This window comes from Thamnophis elegans, chromosome 2 (assembly GCF_009769535.1).
Source record: "Thamnophis elegans isolate rThaEle1 chromosome 2, rThaEle1.pri, whole genome shotgun sequence".
NCBI lineage: Eukaryota > Metazoa > Chordata > Lepidosauria > Squamata > Colubridae > Thamnophis > Thamnophis elegans.
Window position 1 is genome coordinate 51,685,603 of NC_045542.1, and position 21,109 is coordinate 51,706,711.

The 21,109-nt window shown below is 46.4% G+C and overlaps 1 protein-coding gene across 1 annotated transcript in view; it reads left to right on the plus strand.

Moving 5' to 3' along the window:
• Positions 1 to 21,109, plus strand: part of HEATR9 (HEAT repeat containing 9) — a 58,897-nt gene that overhangs the window by 10,342 nt on the left and 27,446 nt on the right. Inside the window, exons 4-6 of the mRNA XM_032239007.1 lie at positions 4,249 to 4,345; positions 6,487 to 6,543; positions 17,594 to 17,650. Of these exons, the coding sequence (XP_032094898.1) occupies positions 4,249 to 4,345; positions 6,487 to 6,543; positions 17,594 to 17,650 (211 nt within the window). The remainder of the gene's footprint in view (positions 1 to 4,248; positions 4,346 to 6,486; positions 6,544 to 17,593; positions 17,651 to 21,109) is intronic.

Consider the following 21,109-nt stretch of genomic DNA (forward strand, 5'->3'; position numbering starts at 1 on the left):
CTATGAACTTTGTTGGGTTTCCATGGAATGAAGTTTGATCTTTTTCTCAACCATACAGTAGCATATTCTTTCTAAGGAGGATATAATCAAGATAGTCCATAATTGCCTATCAATCTAACAGTATGGCGATTGACAATCTCTTTATATTTCAACTCTAACTCTTTCAGTCTTAAAGGTTTGGTGAGGAGAAATCCAAAAATTCTTTTAAAGAGGAAAAAAAATGCTTGCACAATTGCACCCATTGAGACATGTATATATACACAACACACAGAGAACTAAGTGCTAAGTCTGCCCACCAACTAACTAACTAACTAACTAACTAACTAATTAACTAACTAACTAACTAACTAACTAACTCCCTCCCTCTCTCCCTCCCTCCCTCTCTCTCTTAAAGAGAGGGAGAGAGAGAGAGAGAGAAAGAGAGAGAGAGAGAGAGAGAGAGAATCCCTCCTTCCTTCAGCCCAACACTCTTGCTGGCATCCCGGACAGATGAGAGGGACTGCAGAGGGTCTCCTCGAGTCTAGGGCAGCGAGTCATTCGATGGGAAAGCTGCCTCTTGGAAGGAATGACCCGGATTGGCTCTCGCTTCATCTCTCCTGCTTTGTTTCTGCTGCCTCTTTACTTCTCCGTTCAGTCTTTGGGTGGCAGATCGAAAGCGGAAGCCAATCCGGGTCATTCCTTCCAAGAGGCACGTTTCCCATCGAATGACTCGCTGCCCTAGACTCGAGGAGACCCTCTGCAGTCCTTCTTGTCTGGCCGGGATGCCAGCGAGAGTGTTGGGCTGAAGGAAGGAGGGATACACACGCTCACGCTCTCCCTCCCTCCCTCCCCTCCTCCTCCTCCCTCCCTTCCTCTCTCTCTCTCAAATGGCAAATCCGAGCAGCCGCTGCTGGGAGCCGGTCCCATGCCTTCTCCCAACCCCCACACCCTTCCTCTCAGCTACTTCCTGCCTTGTGATTGCTGTCTCCAGGCTGGCTCTCCCCTCCTATTATCGTGGAAGGCGTCTCACAAAAAACACTGGGCGGCAGTTGGAAACTGCTGCACGGTGTTTTGATGCCACGTGCGTGGCTGCTCACCCGTGCACCTTAGAGGGAACAGTGGTCCCAGGGCCATGTGATCTCCTTTTGCAAATTTCTGATAAGTGAGGTCTATGGGGAAGCCAGATTCAGTTAGCAACCATGTTACTAACTTAACACCTGCAGTGATTCATGGTAAGAAAACTCATAAAATATGGCAAAATTCACTTAACAAATGTTTCACTTAGCAACGGACATTCTGGGCTCAGTTGTGGTCCTACGTTGAGGTCTACCTATAGTGGGCGCATTGCAGTCCCATTAGTTCTGAAAGGTGTCTGGTTAGGAAAAACAGCTTCAGATAATAATATATCCCTTTTTTCCAGAATGCTCAGCTAAAGGGCACATTTTTATTTTTAGTAAAGGTAAAGGTTCCCCTCGCACATATTTGCTAGTCATTCCCAACTCTAGGCTCATCTCTGTTTCAAAGCCAAAGAGCCAGCGCTGTCTGAAGACGTCTCTGTGGTCATGTGGCCGGCATCACTAAACGCCAAAGCCGCACAGAATGCTGTTAACTTCCCACCAAAGGTGGTCCCTGTTTTTCTACTTGCATTTTTAATGTGCTTTCGAACTGCTAGGTTGGCAGAAAAACTGGGACAAGTAATGGGAGCTCACTCTGTTATGCGGCGCTAGGGATTCAAACCGCTGAACTGCCGATCATTCTGATCAACAAGTTAGCCACTGACCCACCGCGTCCCTTTTTAAAAAATTCTATTTTTACTTGGAAGCATACAAAAATATATACTTTCACCCCAAATTTTGATTCAGAAGTCACATGTTTCTAGAGAATCCAGTAAGTGGTGCTACAGGATGTATTACAGAGACCATTAAAAAAACAAAACCTAGAGAACTCGGATTGTTGTCCCATTCTGGGAGTTAATAGCCTATCTTTTCAGGGTATGCAGATTGATCTGCCTGCATAAGATCCACCTCACTGATTTCATCCATGTTTGCATTCAATGGACCTCTCGGTCTTGAATGACAATGGGCTACTCACATGCAGATCAGATCATATATGCTGCTGATGGAGCACTTTCATTACCGCTTTTATTGTTTTTCAGGACACGAGAGGTCAGGATAATCTGAGGACACTACAGTTAGGATTAATTTATTCAATGTCCCTTCAATTGACAATGGGACACTTTCTCCCCAGGCAGAGTATAATTTTTTTTGGGAATGATGTGGCTCTCTTTGGGTGGTGGAAATACAACCAAATGGTTTAAAATGGAATCATATGTCTGGGATTATGGAGAAAACACAAATGGCATCAGGCATGATAATCCTCTTACCTTCACTACCGGTTCGGGACCGGGAGCACGCGGGCGGGGTGCTCCTGCGCAGAGCATCTGTGATGATATCTAGGTGGGTGGGCAGAGTCTCCTGCAGCCACAGCTGCTAGCGGTTTGCCCGAACCAGGGCGAACTGGAAGAATACCACCTCTGAATGGCATGGAGAGAAACATATTTGTGCCAGGTTCTACGTTCATTTAGGTGGTGGTCTTAACTTCGTTGGCTGTGGAATATTACTCCATTCTTAGTCCTGATTAAAATAATAATACTCCCATTAACTGCAGTGGAAAGGAGAAAATGATGGGGAACGGATGCCAGACACAAGAACACTGATGACTGTTGGGTCCACATTGTACTAGCTGAGGGTTGGATTTGAGGTAACTTGGTGCCTAACCAGAACGTGTTATCCTGGGTACATACGTTTCATGAAATAGGTTACCTCTTGGTGGAGAATACAAATCTCCCAGCTATTAACTACTCAGGAAACAACATTATTGCTTTCCATTCCTGGTTCTGATGTATTAGAAAAGACCTGATCTTGCCTGCAAAATCCAGACAAACCACTAGATGGCAATACAGAGATATTGAAAACTCCAATTCTTTGCTGCCATATGTGGCCATATAGCAGAGAGGTGGGACAGAGAATTATTGTGCAACATATCCCAAATGTCTTGGGACTGCAATGTCAGTAGTTCTTGGCCATTTCACATAGCTTGTAATCCCAGGAATTGCCACTTCCTCTCTAAATCACTGATTCCCAACTTGTGATCTAGAGATCTCTGGTGGCCTATGTGAGTACTGCAGGTGGTCTCTGCTAAACATTCCAAAATGATTTTAAGGAATGATACAGATGTCTTCAATGTATGACCACAATTGAGCCTGGAATTGTGGCTGTGGTATGTTGTGGTCATTAGGTGGATCAATTTGATTTTATGATTGTTTTTGCTATGGTCATTAAGTGAGTCCCTGCAGTCTTTTAGTGAACAACATGGTTATTAAGGCATATTCAGCATATCCAATGGGCATTTTTTTGACGTATAAGAAAAGTGTGGTCACATGACTTTGGGACATTGCAACCTGTTGGAAATGAAAGCCAGTAGCCAAGCACCCAAAATGCCGTCACTTGACTCTGTGTGTCCACAGGTGCAGTATGGATGAGTTTTGAAGTCTGTCATAACTTCAACTTGTCATTAAATGATCAGTTATTAAGAAAGACTACATAGCCAATATCTCCTAGAACCGTGATGGCGGATCTATGGCATACATGCCACATGGAGCCATATTTGCTGGCATGCCAGCAGTCAGCTCTGGCACGCATGTGTGTGCTAGCCAGCTGATTTTCACCCTCTCCAGGCTTCAGGAAAGCCTCCAGAGCCTGGGGAGTGGTAGTGCACACATGCATGGGGGGGGGGGTGTTCACATTCAGATGCGCAGATGGGCAGGGAGGATTGAACTTGTGCGCCTGCACAATTTTGGAACGCCATAAGAAAAAGGTTCACCATCACTGTCCTAGAATATTAAGACATTGACTTTCTGACCTGAAATCTCAAAATATTTCCAGAAGAAAAGTGACATTCATAACATTTGGCAGTCTAGCACAATTGTAGACCTATATAAAAAAAGACAATTATATTTAATTCATTTAACTTTTAAAACACAATTTTAAAGATGCCTGATGCTTGTGCAGAGATCTTTGTAGAATGTAATGGATGATCCTCCCTAAAAGAAAACAAAGGAAAATACGAAGTCAAGTGCTCCATGGCTTAATGATATATGCTAAAGTTCCATTTGTTAGGATACATTTTCCCCTTAAAAATACCTTTACAAGACACAGAAATTATTTTTTTTAAAGAAAATATTTAATGATGTCTTCTTTTTTCATCTAGGTCTCAGTTTTTACTCTCCAAGTTTATCAAGTCAGCAGTTCTTAAAAAAAAGGAGATCTACATTTGGGATGAAACGTTTAAACCAGAAAGGATCAAGGTTAGGAAAAAAAATCTGATAGCAAAGCATTTTTCAAGAATATTAGGTTTCCTTACTGTAGGCCATATTTTCCAAGCTGACACATTCCACATTTGTCAAGCCAAAAGACAAATGATCTCCAGCTAATATGGCCATATCAGTTAACTTCAATCCATGACAAGTGAAGAACATCAGGTTGGGAAAAGTCTTGGTGTAAAACCTATGTAGTGTAGTAATTTAAAATGTCGGATTAGGAGTGGGGAGACCCAGTTCCAATCCTCTCTTAGTAGCTGGGTGAGGTTGGCCTAACTACAGTCTCTCAATCCTAGACTGGAACTTTGAAAAACATCCCAAAATAAGATAATGGTGGATCACTTCTAAAAATATGGCCAAGGAAGTTCATGGAGTTGTTATATAGTCAACAGGAGCGCAGACTGACTCAAAACATTAAAAAAACAAAGAAACAGGTGACCTCCAGTCTAAATGACCATGAGAACTTTCTTGAAATGGTTGCATGGTTAGGCATTGCTCTGGTTAAGAAGTCCTTGGAGCAACCTCCTCTTTAAAGCTACTAGATGTTGGTTGCAAAAATAGAAATGACCCTGAGATGGCAAGAAAAGAGAATAATTTCAAAAAACATATGGGTTATTATTGTGATCAGAAATAGAAGATCCACAATAGGAGGGACAATTTTTCGTTTCTGGTAGTCATGTGTTAAAGTGATATGCTTGTGGCATGAAATCTTTGAAGAGACACCATATTATTACTAATCAAATGAATCGAATGCTCCTCAGTGCTGTGTTTACTGCACTTATTTGCAGGACTAAATCATAAGCTTAAAAATAAAGAACATATTATTTAATCGTAGCAGCCAAAAATAATAATTATGCAACATTGGAAAACTTTAGATAACATAACAATTGGGTCAGTGGTGGGTTGCCAATTTTGTCACAATCAGTTTGGGCATGCTCACGTGCGTGCAACACTTCTGCACAGAAGCACCTGGGCGGGTGGGCGGCTTCTACCGCCACCACTACCTGTTTGGCCAATCCGGACTGAACTGGCAGCAACCCACCTCTGAATTGTGTTAACAAGGCTTTTTCAATTTGCTAGATCAGGAAAAATCATAGGCAAAGTTAAATTTATATGACATCAGAGGCAGGAGCCACAATTTTATGAAATTTGGATGGATTTTATGGTTTATCTCAATAGCAAGAGAGTATAATCTGGCATACCTTATACATAGTATATGGCAAATTCACATATGTGCAGTACCAGTGGTGGGTTTCAAATTTTTTTACAACCTCTTCTGTAGGTGTGGCCTGCTTTGTGAGAGTGACTTGCCGGCCATGTAACCGGGTGGGAGCAGCTTGTCAGCCATGTGACCGGGTGGGCGTGGCCAACTTGTAAAATGTGGTGAAACTCACTTAACAATGCTCTTGCTTAGCAACCAAAATGTTGGCTCAGAAACTCTGGCATTTGAAGCACGTAAGTCTTAAAGCTATCAAGTTACAAGACCTTTGCACCCCTAACTCTTTAGGGGAAAAAAAACCCCAAGGGTGTTCAAACTTGACAGCTTTAAGACTTGTGGACTTCAACTCCCAGAATTCCTCCTCTCGCTCTTCATCTTGATGTGATGTGCGGGTGGGCGGGGGGAGGGAGCTGGAACCGGTTCTAAATGGCACTGTAGATTTGTGGAATCTCTTCTATAGAAGAGGTTAAAACTGGCAGGAACCCACCCCTGGTGCAGTACCTACGTACTCTTTATTCTCATTGTAGTAGATTATTTTTTGTGCTTTCTATATTTTTTCTTTCCCCCTCCCTCTATATTTTGGATTTGTAGTTGCCTATAAAATGTAAACCAACATTTGCTACCATCTCATGATGATCTGGTTGTTTACAGCCAAGATCTGGTAGCTATTGCAGATTTATCATATTGTTGCCATATGCAAACTGAGATAGAAAAGGAATGCTTGTGAGTTCTTCTGCAAAGGAGAATTTGAAGATTTTTAACTTAGAAAAAGAACAATATGGAGGTTTTCTCTCTCTCATAACATAGCCAGGATGAGAGATTTTCCCCATTGTCTCTTTTCCTTTTTAAAGTATTTGCATTTGATTGATTGATGGGTGGATGTGTTGATTGATTGATTGATTGATTGCAGGTTCTCATAAAGTCCTTGGAATCTCCTGTGGAACTTGAACAACTGTATGCAGCTCAGGTAAAAAAAAAAAGCATTAGATACAATCTTTATTAAGAGGGAAAGTTTATGGATGCCTGGAAGTCATACTGCAGTGAAGTCCCTTGGCTGGAAGTGAACTATTTTCCATAAAGAAATAATATGGTTTTAAGATTTAAATCCAAAAATCCCTCAGATATATATGACACAGATATAATCACACACTCCCGCTGGCTATAACACGTTAGTTAACGTGGAAGTTATTTATTGGAAACTATTTATTAGAAACTAACTATGCAAGAATCCAGAAGGGCACTAAAAGGTAATAAAAGAATGCAGAATGCTCTTAATCTTTGTTGGCATCTTGTGGTATATAGAGTTTTACAGCCAAGTTCTGGCAGACTGACCGTCCCTCCTGCCCTCCCTCTTTCTTTTTGACTGTAGGAATCTGACTTTGTTCCAAAGCTATTAATAAGGAGCATAAAGTTGATGTAGGTTAGGAACTGGCCATTTTTATTTATTTTTTATTTGTCTTCACATGGAGGCTATGTAGTGCTCTTGAACAATGGCCCTCCATCTTGTAGCAGCCCAACACCTTATGGGATCTTGCTTGAGAATGCTGAAATATAATAACTTCTTAGGTAAGGTGTTACTATTTTTGTTCTTGATTTCCCTCAATCCTGTGATATTTGGTAACCTTGCAGGATTTCAGCTATGTTTTCCTAATCATTAAAAAAAAATTGATCTGGGAGCAGAATGTAAGGGGGTGCTGCTTTTAGACTTCCTATCATTTGTGGGTGTGCTCTATGTAATACAGGTAGTCCTCGACATATAACAGTTCATTTAGGGAGCATTTAAAGCAAAGGTGTCAAACCTGATCCTATTGTGGACCCTATCAGGATTTTGTCTGCGCTTGGGGGCATGGGGGGCGTGGCCTGGTTGTCATGGCCAACTGGGTGAGCATGGCTGGGGTGGGTCAGGGCCAGGGCAACATGAGCTGGTTCCTCGCCATCACCGGGATGGCCCCACGGGGCAACTCTGGGCCTATCGCGGGCTGGATCCAAATCCGGATCATATGATGCATCTAGTTTAGAGTTACAATGGCCCTGAAGAAAGTGACTTATGACTATTTTTCACACTTACGAAAACTGCAGCATCTCCATAGTCACGTGATCAAAATTAAATTGCTTGGCAACGGATTCATATTTATGACAGTTGCAGTGTCCTGGGGTCCTGTGAACAGCTTTTGTGACCTTCTGATTCCACTGTTCCCGCCACGCAGTCAGAACACATGCATGGGAAGGAGGCATCTTTAAAGGTCAAAAAATAGCCTAAATTAGAAACAATCCCTGAAGAATTTCCCCTCTCCCAATGGGAAAAGGACAAATCTGGCCTTTGCAGAATGCTGTGATCAAAGATAGGAGTCAAATCCCAGGTTCTGGGAAATGGGGAAAAGAGTCAATGGTTGTTGCTTTGGCAATACTTTTCTTAGCTTCAGATTTTAAACAGGATGTCTGATTTGTACAGCACTGTAAATGAATGACAGGCAGAGTTCTGCGTGGTTATTATCTGGTTTTCATTGCTGGCAGGAGAAACTTGTGGAAGCATTCAGTGCAGCCGTTTCTTCAACAGCAAAAAGGCATCCAGAACTGACCTCAGAATGGGCTTTTCCTGCTCCTAGGCGAGAGGGCCACTGGGAAAGAAAGAGTCCATGCCTGAAACAGAGAAACAGGGTTAAGACAATTTGTGTGGCCAGGTTTGGCTAAGAATGAAATAAAACAAAGGAAGGATGAGGAGACTATCACGTCAAGGATCTTAATATCAGGCGCAAAGAATCAGGACCACTCACAAGGCTGCAGCATAGAAAATGTATTCAAACCCATACATAGGAATCTGGTCAGCTAAAGTTGGATACTGAATTGGCACCAGATAAGGGTCAACGGAATTATAGGAGCAGCTGGACTTGAAATGCATGTTGGAATGCAATGATTCTAAACTGATGATGCCCTTAACGTAAAGAGCCGAGGTGGCGCAGTGGTTAAATGCAGCACTGCAGTCTACTTCAGCTGACTGCAGTTCTGCAGTTTGGCTGTTCAAAACTCACCGGCTCAGGGTTGACTCAGCCTTCCATCCTTCCGAGGTGGGTAAAATGAGGACCCGGATTGTTGTTGGGGGCAATATGCTGACTCTGTAAACCGCTTAGAGAGGGCTGAAAGCCCTATGAAGCGGTATATAAGTCTAACTGCTATTGCTATTGCTATTAACTCTGCTCCCAGCTCTGTCTGCTCTTCTCCTACATTTAAATATTGTTTTCCAGAATAAAGAAAGAACATGATAGATTTTTTTTCCTTTACAAATTTCAAACAGCTGGTTTTATTGTAGAAATATTGCTGGAAGGGAACAGTTTAACTTACAATTTATGTTTCTTTCTGACATCTAATTCAGAGATGAAGTATTGAAACTGGACATCAAAACAATTGTATTATCCCGAACAAACAGGCTCTGTTAAATATTTATTTTATATACCATTTTACTTATTTATAGCAAGGGCGTTTGATGGTTTCAGGCTTATAATGCTATTTGCTATATAGTACGTGACCTGTGCAATCAAATTATAATAATTTGTAGCCTATGTTTGTTTTGCACGAGCTGCTATAGATTTCCACCCACTCAAATCTTGATTAATCACTCATTATTTTTATGCTTGCTTCTTTTAATTTGGGATATTTGTAAGTTATGTAAGTGAGTGTATTAAAGAGAGAAAAAAGAAAAGGGGAAAAAAAGGCTGACCTCACATTCTGTTCCCCTGGAGGCTCTTTTTTGCTCAGTAGGAACTTGCTTTGATGAGTGCTCTGCTCAGTTCATATTAGGGATAAAATTGAGTGCTGAAGGTCTGTTGTCAGAAGAGACAGAAAAATACAGACTAATCAAGGTCAGTTAAGTGCAGGTCTTTTCATAGCCTTTTTGGAGATGAGTCTTTAAGCTTGTGGCATGTTTAAAAGCCTCCCCACTCCAAATAAAAAAAAACCTACACCCTTCCTTGAAATTTTTTCGCTTAGCCTGAGTGAAATTCTGTAGGAACTGGAAGCAGCTGTCATGGACTTGTCTTTTTAAGGAGCCTGGAAGCATCTTTGGGACCATTTCTGTGGTCCCACAATTTTCTGCATTCAAGAGCTTAGTCAGTTTTGGGTGAGTTGTGAGTTGCAGGTGTCCCAACAATGGAGGATTTTAAGAAGAGATTGGACCACCATTTGTCTGGAATGGTGTAGAGCGGTGATGGCGAACCTATGGTATGCGTGCCAGAGGTAGCACACAGCGCCCTCTCTATGGGCATGTGAGCTGTCGCCCCTGATAAGCTCCACCATGCTCATGGGTATGGGGCATGCAAGGGGCTGTGAGGGGGCAGGGGCGTGCGGGGGGTCATATGCAGATGCACAGGGTGCAGGCAGGGGCGGGGCGCATGTGGGGCCACACACAGATTGCATTTTGAGGGCCCACACCAATGGTGGGATTCAAATAATTTAACAACCGGTTCTCTGTCCTAATGACCAGCTGGGTAGGCGAGGCTTAGTGGTCATGTGACTGTGTAGGCGTGGCCAACTCTACATTACTCAGGTCGATGGGCACTTTGCCTTAACTGTTACAATATAATAAGGGTTAACTGGCGAGGCAGTTTCTGTAAGCAGGGAAATAAAGATTAAGCTAGAAGCAACCCAGAATGTTTCCTTCCTGCCTTCCTTACAGGATTAGTCCTGTAAAGCGGAAAAAATCCAAAAGAAGATTTCTTCTAACAACCAGTTCTCTGAACCTCTTAGAAAGTTAAGAACCAGTTCTCCCGAATAGGTGCATACTGGCTGAATCCCACCACTGGTCCGCGCGCACATGCTTTGGGCACTTGGTCTGGAAAAGGTTAGCCATCACTGGTATAGAGCTTCCTGCTTGAGCAGGGGGTTGAACTAGAAGACCTCCAAGGTTCATTCCAACCTTGTTATTCTATTATTCTGTCAACAGCAAAACTATTGAATTGAATTGAATTGAATTCCGGTCAGTGAGGAAAACTCTGTTTTCCTCACTGACCGGAAGTTTTCCTCACCTCCTAGCTCCTGGATTCAGGCCTATCTCTGCAGCCCCCAAATAACTTTCATTTAAAACATTTTAAGGAGAGGGGACTTTTGTTTCAAGGCAATAGATGGAAAACCACCACCACAACACAACAGCCAAGCTGCTGAGGTAAAGGGGGAAGAGGATCCATCCAGTGATGGGAGTCAGCTGGTTTGCACCAGTTCAGGCAAACCTAAGGTGACCAGACGTCCCACTTTCGGCGGGACAGTCACGATTTTTAATAATTTGACCCGTGTCCTGGGGCATTTTTAAAAAGTCCCGATTTTTGTAGAAAGGGTGCCCCGCCCCTTTTTTGGCTCCACCACGTGGCTTCCTCTTGCAAACATTTTCACTCATTTTTCCAGGTCTATCTTGTCTATAGACTAGTGGCTGTGCGCCGGGAGGGCGGCCTGCGGGGCTGGAGGCTGTGCGGTGGTTGCGCGCTGCCGAGCACTAGCAGGAGTCACAGGGCGGGCTGACTGAGCGGCCTTGCACGCAGCTCGCCTCGCCGCCCGATGGAGGCTGCCCGGCTGCTTTCCCTCCACCCTCCCCTTTTTCCTCCCCTTCCTCCTCCTCCTCCTTGCTGAGATATGGATGCCCGACGTGCTTTACTTTTTTCCGCGTTCGGCCCTTTTGCGCAGAGCCGCAAGATTATGAGCAATGCGGGGTTGCTATGCTAAGGGTGCCCAGTCCCAACTGGCAACTGCTGCTGTTGCTGCCGCAGGGACCCAGCGGCACCCGATCCCTGCAGCAGTGTCTGGCTCTGCTCCTGGCTGCAGGCCCCTGCCGCATCCAGCACATCTTTAACAGCAAGCGGGTTGCCCGTCCGGCTCGTTGCTGCTGCCCCTCCATGGCCGGGTCATTCCAAACGTGCACGACCCAGAGCTCCCCGCGCCTAGCTGCATGGCACACACGCGCGGGCATTCAAGGAATCCGGTGTGTTTTTTTAAAAAAAAAATCCCGATCAACCCGATCGCTCCGGCTCTTCCCGCCTGGATGCCCGCCGCCCAGGAGTTGCCTGAAGCCTTGCAGCCCACCCAGGGCGAGTCGGCCGCGGTGCAGCCGGTGGTGGCAGGAAGGCTTCAGTCAGCTCCTGGGCGGTGGGCGTCCGGGCAGGAAGAGCTGGCGAGAGGGTGGCAGTGGCATCTTCGGTGGTGGAGCAGAGTCGCAGCAGCGCCAGCAGCTGGGCAGCCTTCATCGGGCAGATGGAGATTAGAAGCGGGGCGGCTGCTGGGCCTTTGGCTGCTCCTAGCTCCCGTGCCACTTGTTGGCTGCCCTTCGCTGCCCTTGCATTGGAGACTGCCGGGATGCTGGCATTTGCAGAGGATCTGGAACCTTTAAAAAAATTGAGCGATCAGGTTGATCGGGATTTTTTTTTTTAAAAAACGCCAGATTCCTTGAATGCCCGCACGTGTGCGCAACGCAGCTAGGCAGGGGGAGCTCCGCTTGGGATGACCTGGCTATGGAGGGGCAGCGGCAGCAAGCCAGGCAGGCAACACACTTGCTGATGAAGACGCGCTGGACGCAGCAGGGGCCCGCAGCCGGGAGCAGAGCCAGACACTGCTGCAGGGATCGGGTGCTGCTGGGTCCCTGCAGCAGCAGCAGCAGCAGCAGCAGCAGCAGCAGCAGTTCCCAGTTGGGACCGGGCGCCCTTAGCGTAGCAACCCCGCATTGCTTGTAATCTTGAAGCTCCATGCGAAAGGGCCAAACGCAGAGGAAAGGAAGGTGCGTCGGGCATCCAGATCGCAGCGAGGAGGAGGAGGAGGAAGGGGAGGAAAAAGGTGAGGGTGGAGGGAAGCAGGCAGAAGCAGCCGCAGCAGCAACAACCATGCTTCCCGGGGTGGGCGTGTTCGGCACCAGCCTGACCGCCCGGGTCATCATCCCGCTTCTAAAGGATGAGGGCTTCACGGTCAAGGCGCTCTGGGGCCGCACTCAGGAAGAGGTGGAAGAACTGGCCAAGGAGATGAGCGTCCCCTTCTACACCAGCCGGATAGACGAGGTCCTGCTGCACCAGGATGTGGATTTGGTCTGCATCAACCTGTCTCCTCCCCTCACCAGGCAAATCGCGGTGAAAACTCTGGGTAAGTCTCCGCGGAGAGCTTGGCGGGCAGCTGGCTGGACTTCCAAGAGGTGTGGGGGAGAAGGAGGCCGTGGAAGAAGCGGCAGCGCCTTGAAATGGAAAAAGGCCTGAATTCCCCCCCCCCCCAATGGTGTCCCACTTTACAGCTTCCTGCGCATGTGCAGGACCTGGATGGCTGCCTGGCTTCTCGCTCGATAGAAGCCGGCGAGACGAAAGAAGATCTTAGAAGAGCCTCCGGAGTCCGTGACAATTTTGACATAAGGTCCTGGAAGGGCTGAATTTCGCGGATTGAGTGGGGACTGGCATTTGAACATCAGCCGTCTCCGGTCGCTTTCCTAGCTGTGGATTCGCCAAGGCCTGGAACTGGAACTGGAACTGCTGCGTGGCGCAGAGGAGAGATGGCGGCGCCGCTCTGTTGAACGCTGCGTTTTAAATCTTGGACGCTTGCCTTTGATTCTATCTGAGTGGCTGCCTTTCCAACTGGAGTTGAACTCTGTTTTTTGATTTCATCTATGTGGTGAGCAGTGAGCTGGGGGGATTGGGAGATCTGTTCGTTTGACACCATCTGGAACGGAGTTCTGTGGGATCGGCGGATTCGGTGGCTGGCTGCGTGTACCACCGCCGTGGCCATACCCCCTCCCCACCCCCCATTGCCTTGCTCGCCCTTTACTGCCTCTCCTCTCACCCCTCTCCTCTCGCCCCTGCGCCCCTGTTGGGTTCCGGTGACCCTGAGTGATCGTGCTGCTCGGAGCGGAGAAGATGGCGGCACCGTGCTGACATCGTCCATTGCTGAGTCTGTGAGAGGCCTGGACGCCTCCCCCTCCTTTTTTTTTCCATCGCAGCCTTTTGGATACCACTCCTGTCCCTCTCCACTATTACCGGCGAGCCTTACCATCTCCCTACCCAGCACTGACTCTCCTTCGCCTCGGCTGGGACCATCTGCTCTGGTCATTCTATCTGCCCTCCCTCTGACTGTTTGCTGCCTGCCATAGCTCCAGTTACTTAGATTTAGTTAGATATATAGGTATAGGTTTAGGTTTATAGATATAGATAGTATAGTTTAGGCATAGATTAGATATAGATTTAGGTATAAGTACTGGAGATTGTACCATCTGTGTGTGCTCTCGGCCTTGGGGCAGGGCTAGTGGAGACCGGGGTTGGGGTCGTGGCTAGGGTTGGGGGTAGAGTTAGTGTGGGGGTTAGGGCTAGGCTACGCTTGGGTTAGGTTTAGGATTAGGCTGGTGTAGGGTTAGTATGGGTGAGCTTAGTTTGGGTTGGTGTTAGTTTTTGGTTTAGGTTTAGAATTAGGATTAGCTTTAGGTTAGAATTAGGTTTAGTAGTAGGATAATTAAGGTTGGAATAGGGCTAGGAGTGGTAGATGATGGCAGCCGTAGGGGTCAGGACTTGGCTCTGTAGGAATTGGCGCCCTTTACCCCGTCTTCTGGAGCAGCTCAGCCCAGTCCCAGATGTTGGCCCCACAGACTCTCCCCCCCCCCGGATTCTGGACCCTGCTCAATCTTAAGGGAAGGAGAAGAACTACTCCCCGACATGGGGGCCATAAATTTCTTGTTGGATCCGGAGGGCTTAGGACTGGAAAGCTACTGTTTACCAATACCGGACCCTTATCCCGTGCCCTCTCTGCTTACAGCCACTTTATATGTTACTGACTTTGGACCTGTGGCCTGGGAAGCTTTTCTAGGACTCAGAGGAGGGGAGAAGAGCGGAGCAGCTCGCCCTCCATCTGCACACCATTGTCTTACATCGCACTAGCGCAGTGCTCCGCGAATTTTTTAGGAATGTAGTGTGAATGGTATGCTTGGTTGATGTTTGCACCCACTTTTTTTAAATTCATACTGTTGTATTTTCTGTGTTTAACTTATTTCGTGGGGACTGCATGGGTGAGTGGCTGCGTGTGTATGAGAGGATTGAGAGTATTGCCTGGTGTCTCCTCCACTGAGTGCCACTGCAGAAGTGGTAGGGGCCCAGACTTACTTCCCGTCCCAGAATGAGTGTCAAGGATTGCCTGCTGGATGGTGCGGGAGCTGTGAGAGGGGTTATGGGGTCTACAGTAGCAGGGGAGGGCCGAAGCATTACGGTCACTATGGGGAGGGGCAGGTATGACGGGAACTTCAGGGCTGGCCATTACTGGGGAAGGAGGGTTCGCTACATCACAGAGATCCCTCCTTCCGGCCCTGTTAGTTCCACTCCAGGGCCAGGTGGCGAGAATTGTCAGGGCCCTGGTCTCAGGCTGTTGTTGCTAAATGCCAGGTCGATGGGCGATAGCCAGAAGCAGCCGAAGCGGGGTGAGGGAGAGTGAGATTTTGGCGAGGCGGCCGCGGGAAGGACCGAGAGAGGAGGAGAGGACGGGGCTGCTTGGGAACGGAGAGGACCAGGGCGCGGAGGGAAAGAGCAGCGCGCGCCCAGCCGCTGCCGTTGCCTCCACTTCGGAAGGTTCCTCCGGCAGATTGTCTTCCCCGCGCCGCCCTCGCTCTGGGAAAGGAGCAGCGCTCCAGCGAGCCCCAAGAGATTCCCCGTTCTCTCTCTCTCTCACTCTCCCGGCCCTTCCAAGCCGAGGTGGCGCGGGCGGGAAGAGGAGTCCAAGGGGGAGGGAGGGAGGAAGGGGAGGCGGCGGCGGAGGCTGGGCGATGGCGGGATGGCGCCTTCCTTCACGCCCTGCGGAGTTTCTCGCAACACAGGATGGGCGCGACCTGGCAGACACAGGGAAAACTCCGCAGGGCACGAAGGAAGCAGCGTGGCAGCGGCAGAGCTGGGAAAGTGCTGCCCCCGGAGCCCAAGGGTGAGCAGGCTGGCGCGGGCTGGTGAGCGGGCATCTTTCTCACACACAGGGAAGGGGAGGAGGGCGGTGGCGGCTGTTTCACTAACCCCACGCAGGTTACTAAAGGCCCTCAGCAACGAAAGCAGCAGCCGACGACGACGACCTCGCGCGACGGTGCTTGGGGGCACTGCGGAAGCCCTGCCAAAGCACCCCTTTCCCAGCTCGGAGCGGGATGAGCCGCTCGATCGCTCCGCCGCTCTTGCGTGGAGGTCTGAGGAGGCAGAGGGGTGGGAGGAGTGCGAAGGAACCAGTGCGGCAGTGCTTGGCAAGCGGGCGCCTTTCTCGCACACAGGGAAGGGGAGCAGGGCGACGGCAGCTGTTTTACTAACCCCGCGCAGGTTACTAATTCCCAGTTTACTCACCAGTGAAGCAGCAAAACAAAGCAAACGGCTGCGAAGGTGAAATGAAATGGAGACTCCTGCGACTCATGCAGCGTGCTAAGCGGACTCCAGCCAATCAGTGAACTGGCTGGGATGGAAAACTTTAAGCACGCCGCGTTTTCCATCCCAGCCAGCTCACTGATTGGCTGGAGTCCAGGCCAATCAGTGAGCGGCAGGCTGGGCTGGCTTAGATTTTTAGAAATAGATGGGGGAACTAACGAGCGAGCTAACAGCAGCTGATGGGCGGGGAGCCAGCGAGCCCCAAAATAAAGCGGGGTTTTTTGAGAACCGGGCGGGACGCGGGAAAAATGATGAAAAGTCGTGCCTGTCCCGCCAGATGCGGGACGTATGGTCACCCTACAGATAAATGCAGAGGCCGCGCAGAGAATCTGGGAGGACAAAAATCAGGCCTTCTGGAAGTTTGAAAACGGGCCTGTTTTTGGCTTCTGGAAGGTCTCTGGAGCCCAGGGGAGGCCATTTTCACCATCCTAGAGGATCAGGGAAAGGTTCTGGAGCCTGGGAAGGGCAAAAACGCCCCCCCTTGCCATGGTGCAGGAGGCCAAGTAGGCCATGCCTACCATGTCCATGCCCAACTGGTAACTGGACAAAGAACCGGTTGCTAACATTTTAGAATCCCACCCACTGGATCCAGCTCTCTTCAGTGTTACTTACCCTGTTCTCTGCCTGGATTGCTATGTACCCAGGAAGAGTTGCAAACAGATGGCAGCAATTAAAAACTGCTTGGTTTGTTATATCCTCTAAATTAGGTCCTCTGCTTTTGCTTCTGAAGCAACAAGATAGAACTACTGTGGAAAATGCTTAATAGAAAACATTGATGGCATGCTATTCTTCCAATTTCACTGGGATGTAGTGGTTTCTGTACAGAACCAAAAGAATGGTACATCTGTAGCCAGCTAGATTCTTCCTATAGCTGTCACTCAGATTTCTTTTCAAATGAACAGAGAAATGCGTTCTTTTTAATTATTATTATTTTTATTTACAAACATACAAAATACAGAACTTAGACATACACAACATTCACATAGCACATTGGAACTTCCTGTTCCTTCTAATAGCAGTTTCAAATCAGTACAATTCTCCTTATGTTATTTCCCCTTCTAATATATTTCATTTGCGTTTCACCATTTTTAACCCTTTTATTTTACTCATCTGATATATTGGGTGATTACCTCTAATAAGTTTAAACTCTCTTGAGTACACACACACACACACACACACACACAAACGTCAATTCTCCTTAACTTCTATTTTTGAGTTTTATTGTCTTCTTTCATTGATCCTTGTTTCTTTCCTCCATCCACTTACACCATTTCCCCCATATCTGATAATATTCTGTTTCTTCTTTTCCCTGGATTTCTTTCGTTAATTTTTTCATTTCTGTAGCCACCTTCCTACAGCCATCACTCAGATTTCTTTTCAAATGAACAGAGAAATGCATTCTATAGGCATTGTAATGTAATTGGGGATGCTCTTACACTTTTGTGTAAAATGGGCGGGGGGGGGAGGTAGTTTTATTACTCCAGGCATAGCAGCTGATTTGGAAAAAAACTCACTGATTGCATTCCCCCCCCCCTCATTTAGTCAGTTGGAGAGGCCCCTCTGATTGGCTCATTGGATGTCCATGTTTCAAGGCTGTAGTATTTAACTTCTAACTTTTATGGCTGGTCTTCCTAGGCTCTTGGACAACTTGGGACTGCTGAAGAATCTGTTATATCTGCACTTTATAATATTGTAAGTATGTGGATTCCTCATACTTATGGAGTTACCTAAGCTTGCATTCCCTCCTTTCTTTGGACTGTTTACTTGTATGGTTGATGGCTAGGAACGATGGGAGCTGTAGTCTGGTATTGTTGATCCACAATTCTCTAGCATTTGTGATGAGCAGCACTTTTCAAGCTCTGAGGCCATGTTGCAAAGCTCTCATAAAAGGCTATCATAGTGGAAGGAATGTGGCTTGTCCATTCACAGAATGATGTCTGTTGCCAGCCACAAAATACCCTTTTACAAAAAGGCAAATTTATCAGGATGCCCCAGTGTGCTCTCCACTATCAAATCCAGCTATCAGGTTGCTCCCAAGCACTTTAACTTTGTAGTTGTTATGATTAGTCAGATCCAAGTAAAGTACAATAGTGAGTTATATTTTTATTTTCTAAAAATGCTTCCATTACACTTAAGTGGTCCTTGAAGCAGGGTAGGGAATAAAGGATGATGATTGGGGCCTGCAAAGCTCCCATTTCTTCTCTTTTTGAAATGAGAAAAAAATCTTTTTAAAAGGGCTTTTCAACCATGGCAACTTTAAGACCTATGGACGTCAACCGGTAGTAACTTGGTGGCCTTGGTCACTGGAACTGGCAGGGACCCATGCTTGCCACGCCCCCGAACCGGTTCTCCTCCTCTGGCGGCGCCATCTTGATTTTTGGTTCTGTGCATGCGCAGAAATATTTTCTCTGAAGAAATTTTATTTTTTTCCTTTTCTAACCTTTTATGCATGCGCAGAACTTTTTAGCTGCAAATGCGTACATGCACGAAGCAAAAAAAAATTGCATGCCAAACCGGCAGCAATACCAGCAGCAACTCACTCCTGCTAACCAGCATATTAAAGTTGACAAGTCTTAAAGTTGCCAAGATTGGAAACCCTGCTTTAAAATGTTTTGAAAAAGCTGGAAGCCTGCTAGGCATAAAGGAAGTCCAAGGAACTGTTAGTATGTGTCCATTAGTGGAGCAGGACAGACAGAGTACCTTGCCTTGCTATTGACCCTGGTTGCTGTGGAGAAGGATGAAGGAGAGGAGGGACAGTGGCAGCTCCACATTTTTGAAAATATCTAGTTAGGTCCTCAACTGTCTGACATAAACACCAATAATGGCAAGGCCTTCACAGTAAATTGGCATGTATGTAACAGTGTGACCATTACAGGATCAAATATAGCATTTCTCATTATTATGGGCTGTATCAAGATACAGATTTCTCCTTTTAGATTTTGTCCTGAGGGGGTGGTAATTTAATACCTAACCCGCAGACCCCTTCCACTGCAGGAATAGATCATTACAACAGGATGCCACCAGCAACATGCCCTCATCTATCTGATTGAGGAATTCTTAGTGTTCCTGCCAAGGACTTCTCCCTTTGACTCAGTCCTCCAAAACTCCAAAAGAAAGTGCCTTAGGTTTTTCCTAGCCAAAATTAACAATATGTAATTTAACAAACAGTGTGTATGGAGCAGTGGGGGTTACAACCGGTATGCCCTGGTACGGGCGTACCAGTGCCCACCCGACTGACTGTGCTCCTTACTGGTATTTGAGGTTTTTGGGGCTTCTGTACATGGAGCGTACGGCGCCTGTGCAATGCTCTGCCGAGCAGCTGGAATGTTGTGGAGGCATCGCAGAGCGTCACAGGCAGTAAGTATACATGTGCACGATGTGCGCATTCATGTGGTGGACGCCCGGCCCCTTTGCACCGTACTTGTTGCAACGAGATCTGGAATCAACCACTGGTCTGGAGATGGCTCCAAGGAAGGGGCAAGTACAAAACCTTGGAACTTGTATTGTGGCAACACAATATTTCATCATTTTGACATTACTGTGTTTGAAAATAGATACTTATGTTTGTGCTGCCCTTTAAACCAGGGGTTAAATCCATCAGATTCTGACAGGTTCTGGAGAACCGATAGCGGAAATTTTGAGTAGTTTGGAGCAGTGTTTTTCAACCTTTTTTGTGCAAAGGCACACTTTTTTCATGAAAAAAATCACGAGGCGCACCACCATTAGAAAATGTTAAAAAAATTTAACTCTGTGCCTATATTGACTATATATAAAGTGTTTTTCCCACGGCACACCTTACACTATGTCACGGCACACTAGTGTGCCGCGGCACAGTGGTTGAAAAACACTGGTTTGGAGAACCGGCAAATGCCACCACTCGCTGGCCTCAGAGTGGGGTGCAAATGGAGATTTTGCAGTATCCTTCTCCTGCCACGCCCACCAAGCCACACCACATTCACCAAGCCATGCCCACAGAACCGGTAGTAAAAACATTTGAATTTCACCACTGCTTTAAACTGTGTGTCATGCATGTGGGAAAGATTTTAATGAAAAATTCATTTAGGAAACCTTATAATAAGGCCTCTCTTTAAATATAGAAAGAAGAAATAAAGGCAATAACATACACAATTTCAAATAAAACCTTGGCTTTGCTGAACTAGTTTCTTACAATTAACTGCTTGAATAAGGTTCTGGATTTCAGAACCTATTCAGGGTTCATTGCAAAAAATAAAAACAGAGAAAGATCATTGCAAGGATGTCATCTAATAAGCTCTCATTTCTTCTTCTGACCTTGATTGTCAATGTTACAGAACTAGAAGGATAATTGAAGGCCAGCCCTTTCCAGGAGTTTGACGGTTACTTCCCCAATTCCAGCAAATGTCCTGAGGCTTGCTGGTAAATCAGAAAACCCTCTAGGCTGAATTCACTTTTCTACTGACCTTTGCTTGGAAGATAAAAACCAAAGCTAATTTTAACTACTTTTACATTGGATAAAAAGGATCATGTGAGTGAGGCCTTTTGCATTAACAGAAACATGAACACATGGTCAGGTTATTCTTTTCTTCCTGTGCAGGCGCTCTATTTGAAAATTTAGGGGTTAGCTATACACCTGACCTATTCCACTAAGGAATAACTGATTGATTGGAAGGCACAAAATAAGGAGATGTATTTATGAAGGAAGAAAAAATCAGTTTCTATGCAAAAGGGGTGACAGGAGAGTCTCAAAGTTGCACGCTGGGACAAAGTTTGAGAACAATACAAAAATGGAACATTGACATCTCTTCAAATAAGATTCCAGATTAGAAGAAATATTTCCATGGGTTTCTGAAGTTTTAATAAATGAGCCCTGAAGATTATTGTTTAATAGCCGATAACCCGGCGTTGCCCGGGTATTTATTTATAGGGGGAAAATGTCTGGACCAAATAATTTCTAATGTTGGATTTTCCTCCTTACCAGAAAGAGCCCCCTTGTGGAGTACTGTGAAGCCGTTACCATGACAACTCCACTGCATTGTATAGTAGAAGCCAGTACAGCAGTATGGCACAACAGGCTGTATCTTAACAGAACACACACAACGTAGGGTGTTAGGGATGTCTTACCCCCACAGTATTTTTCTTCAGAGAGTAAGTCATCTGTGTACCAAGTTTGGT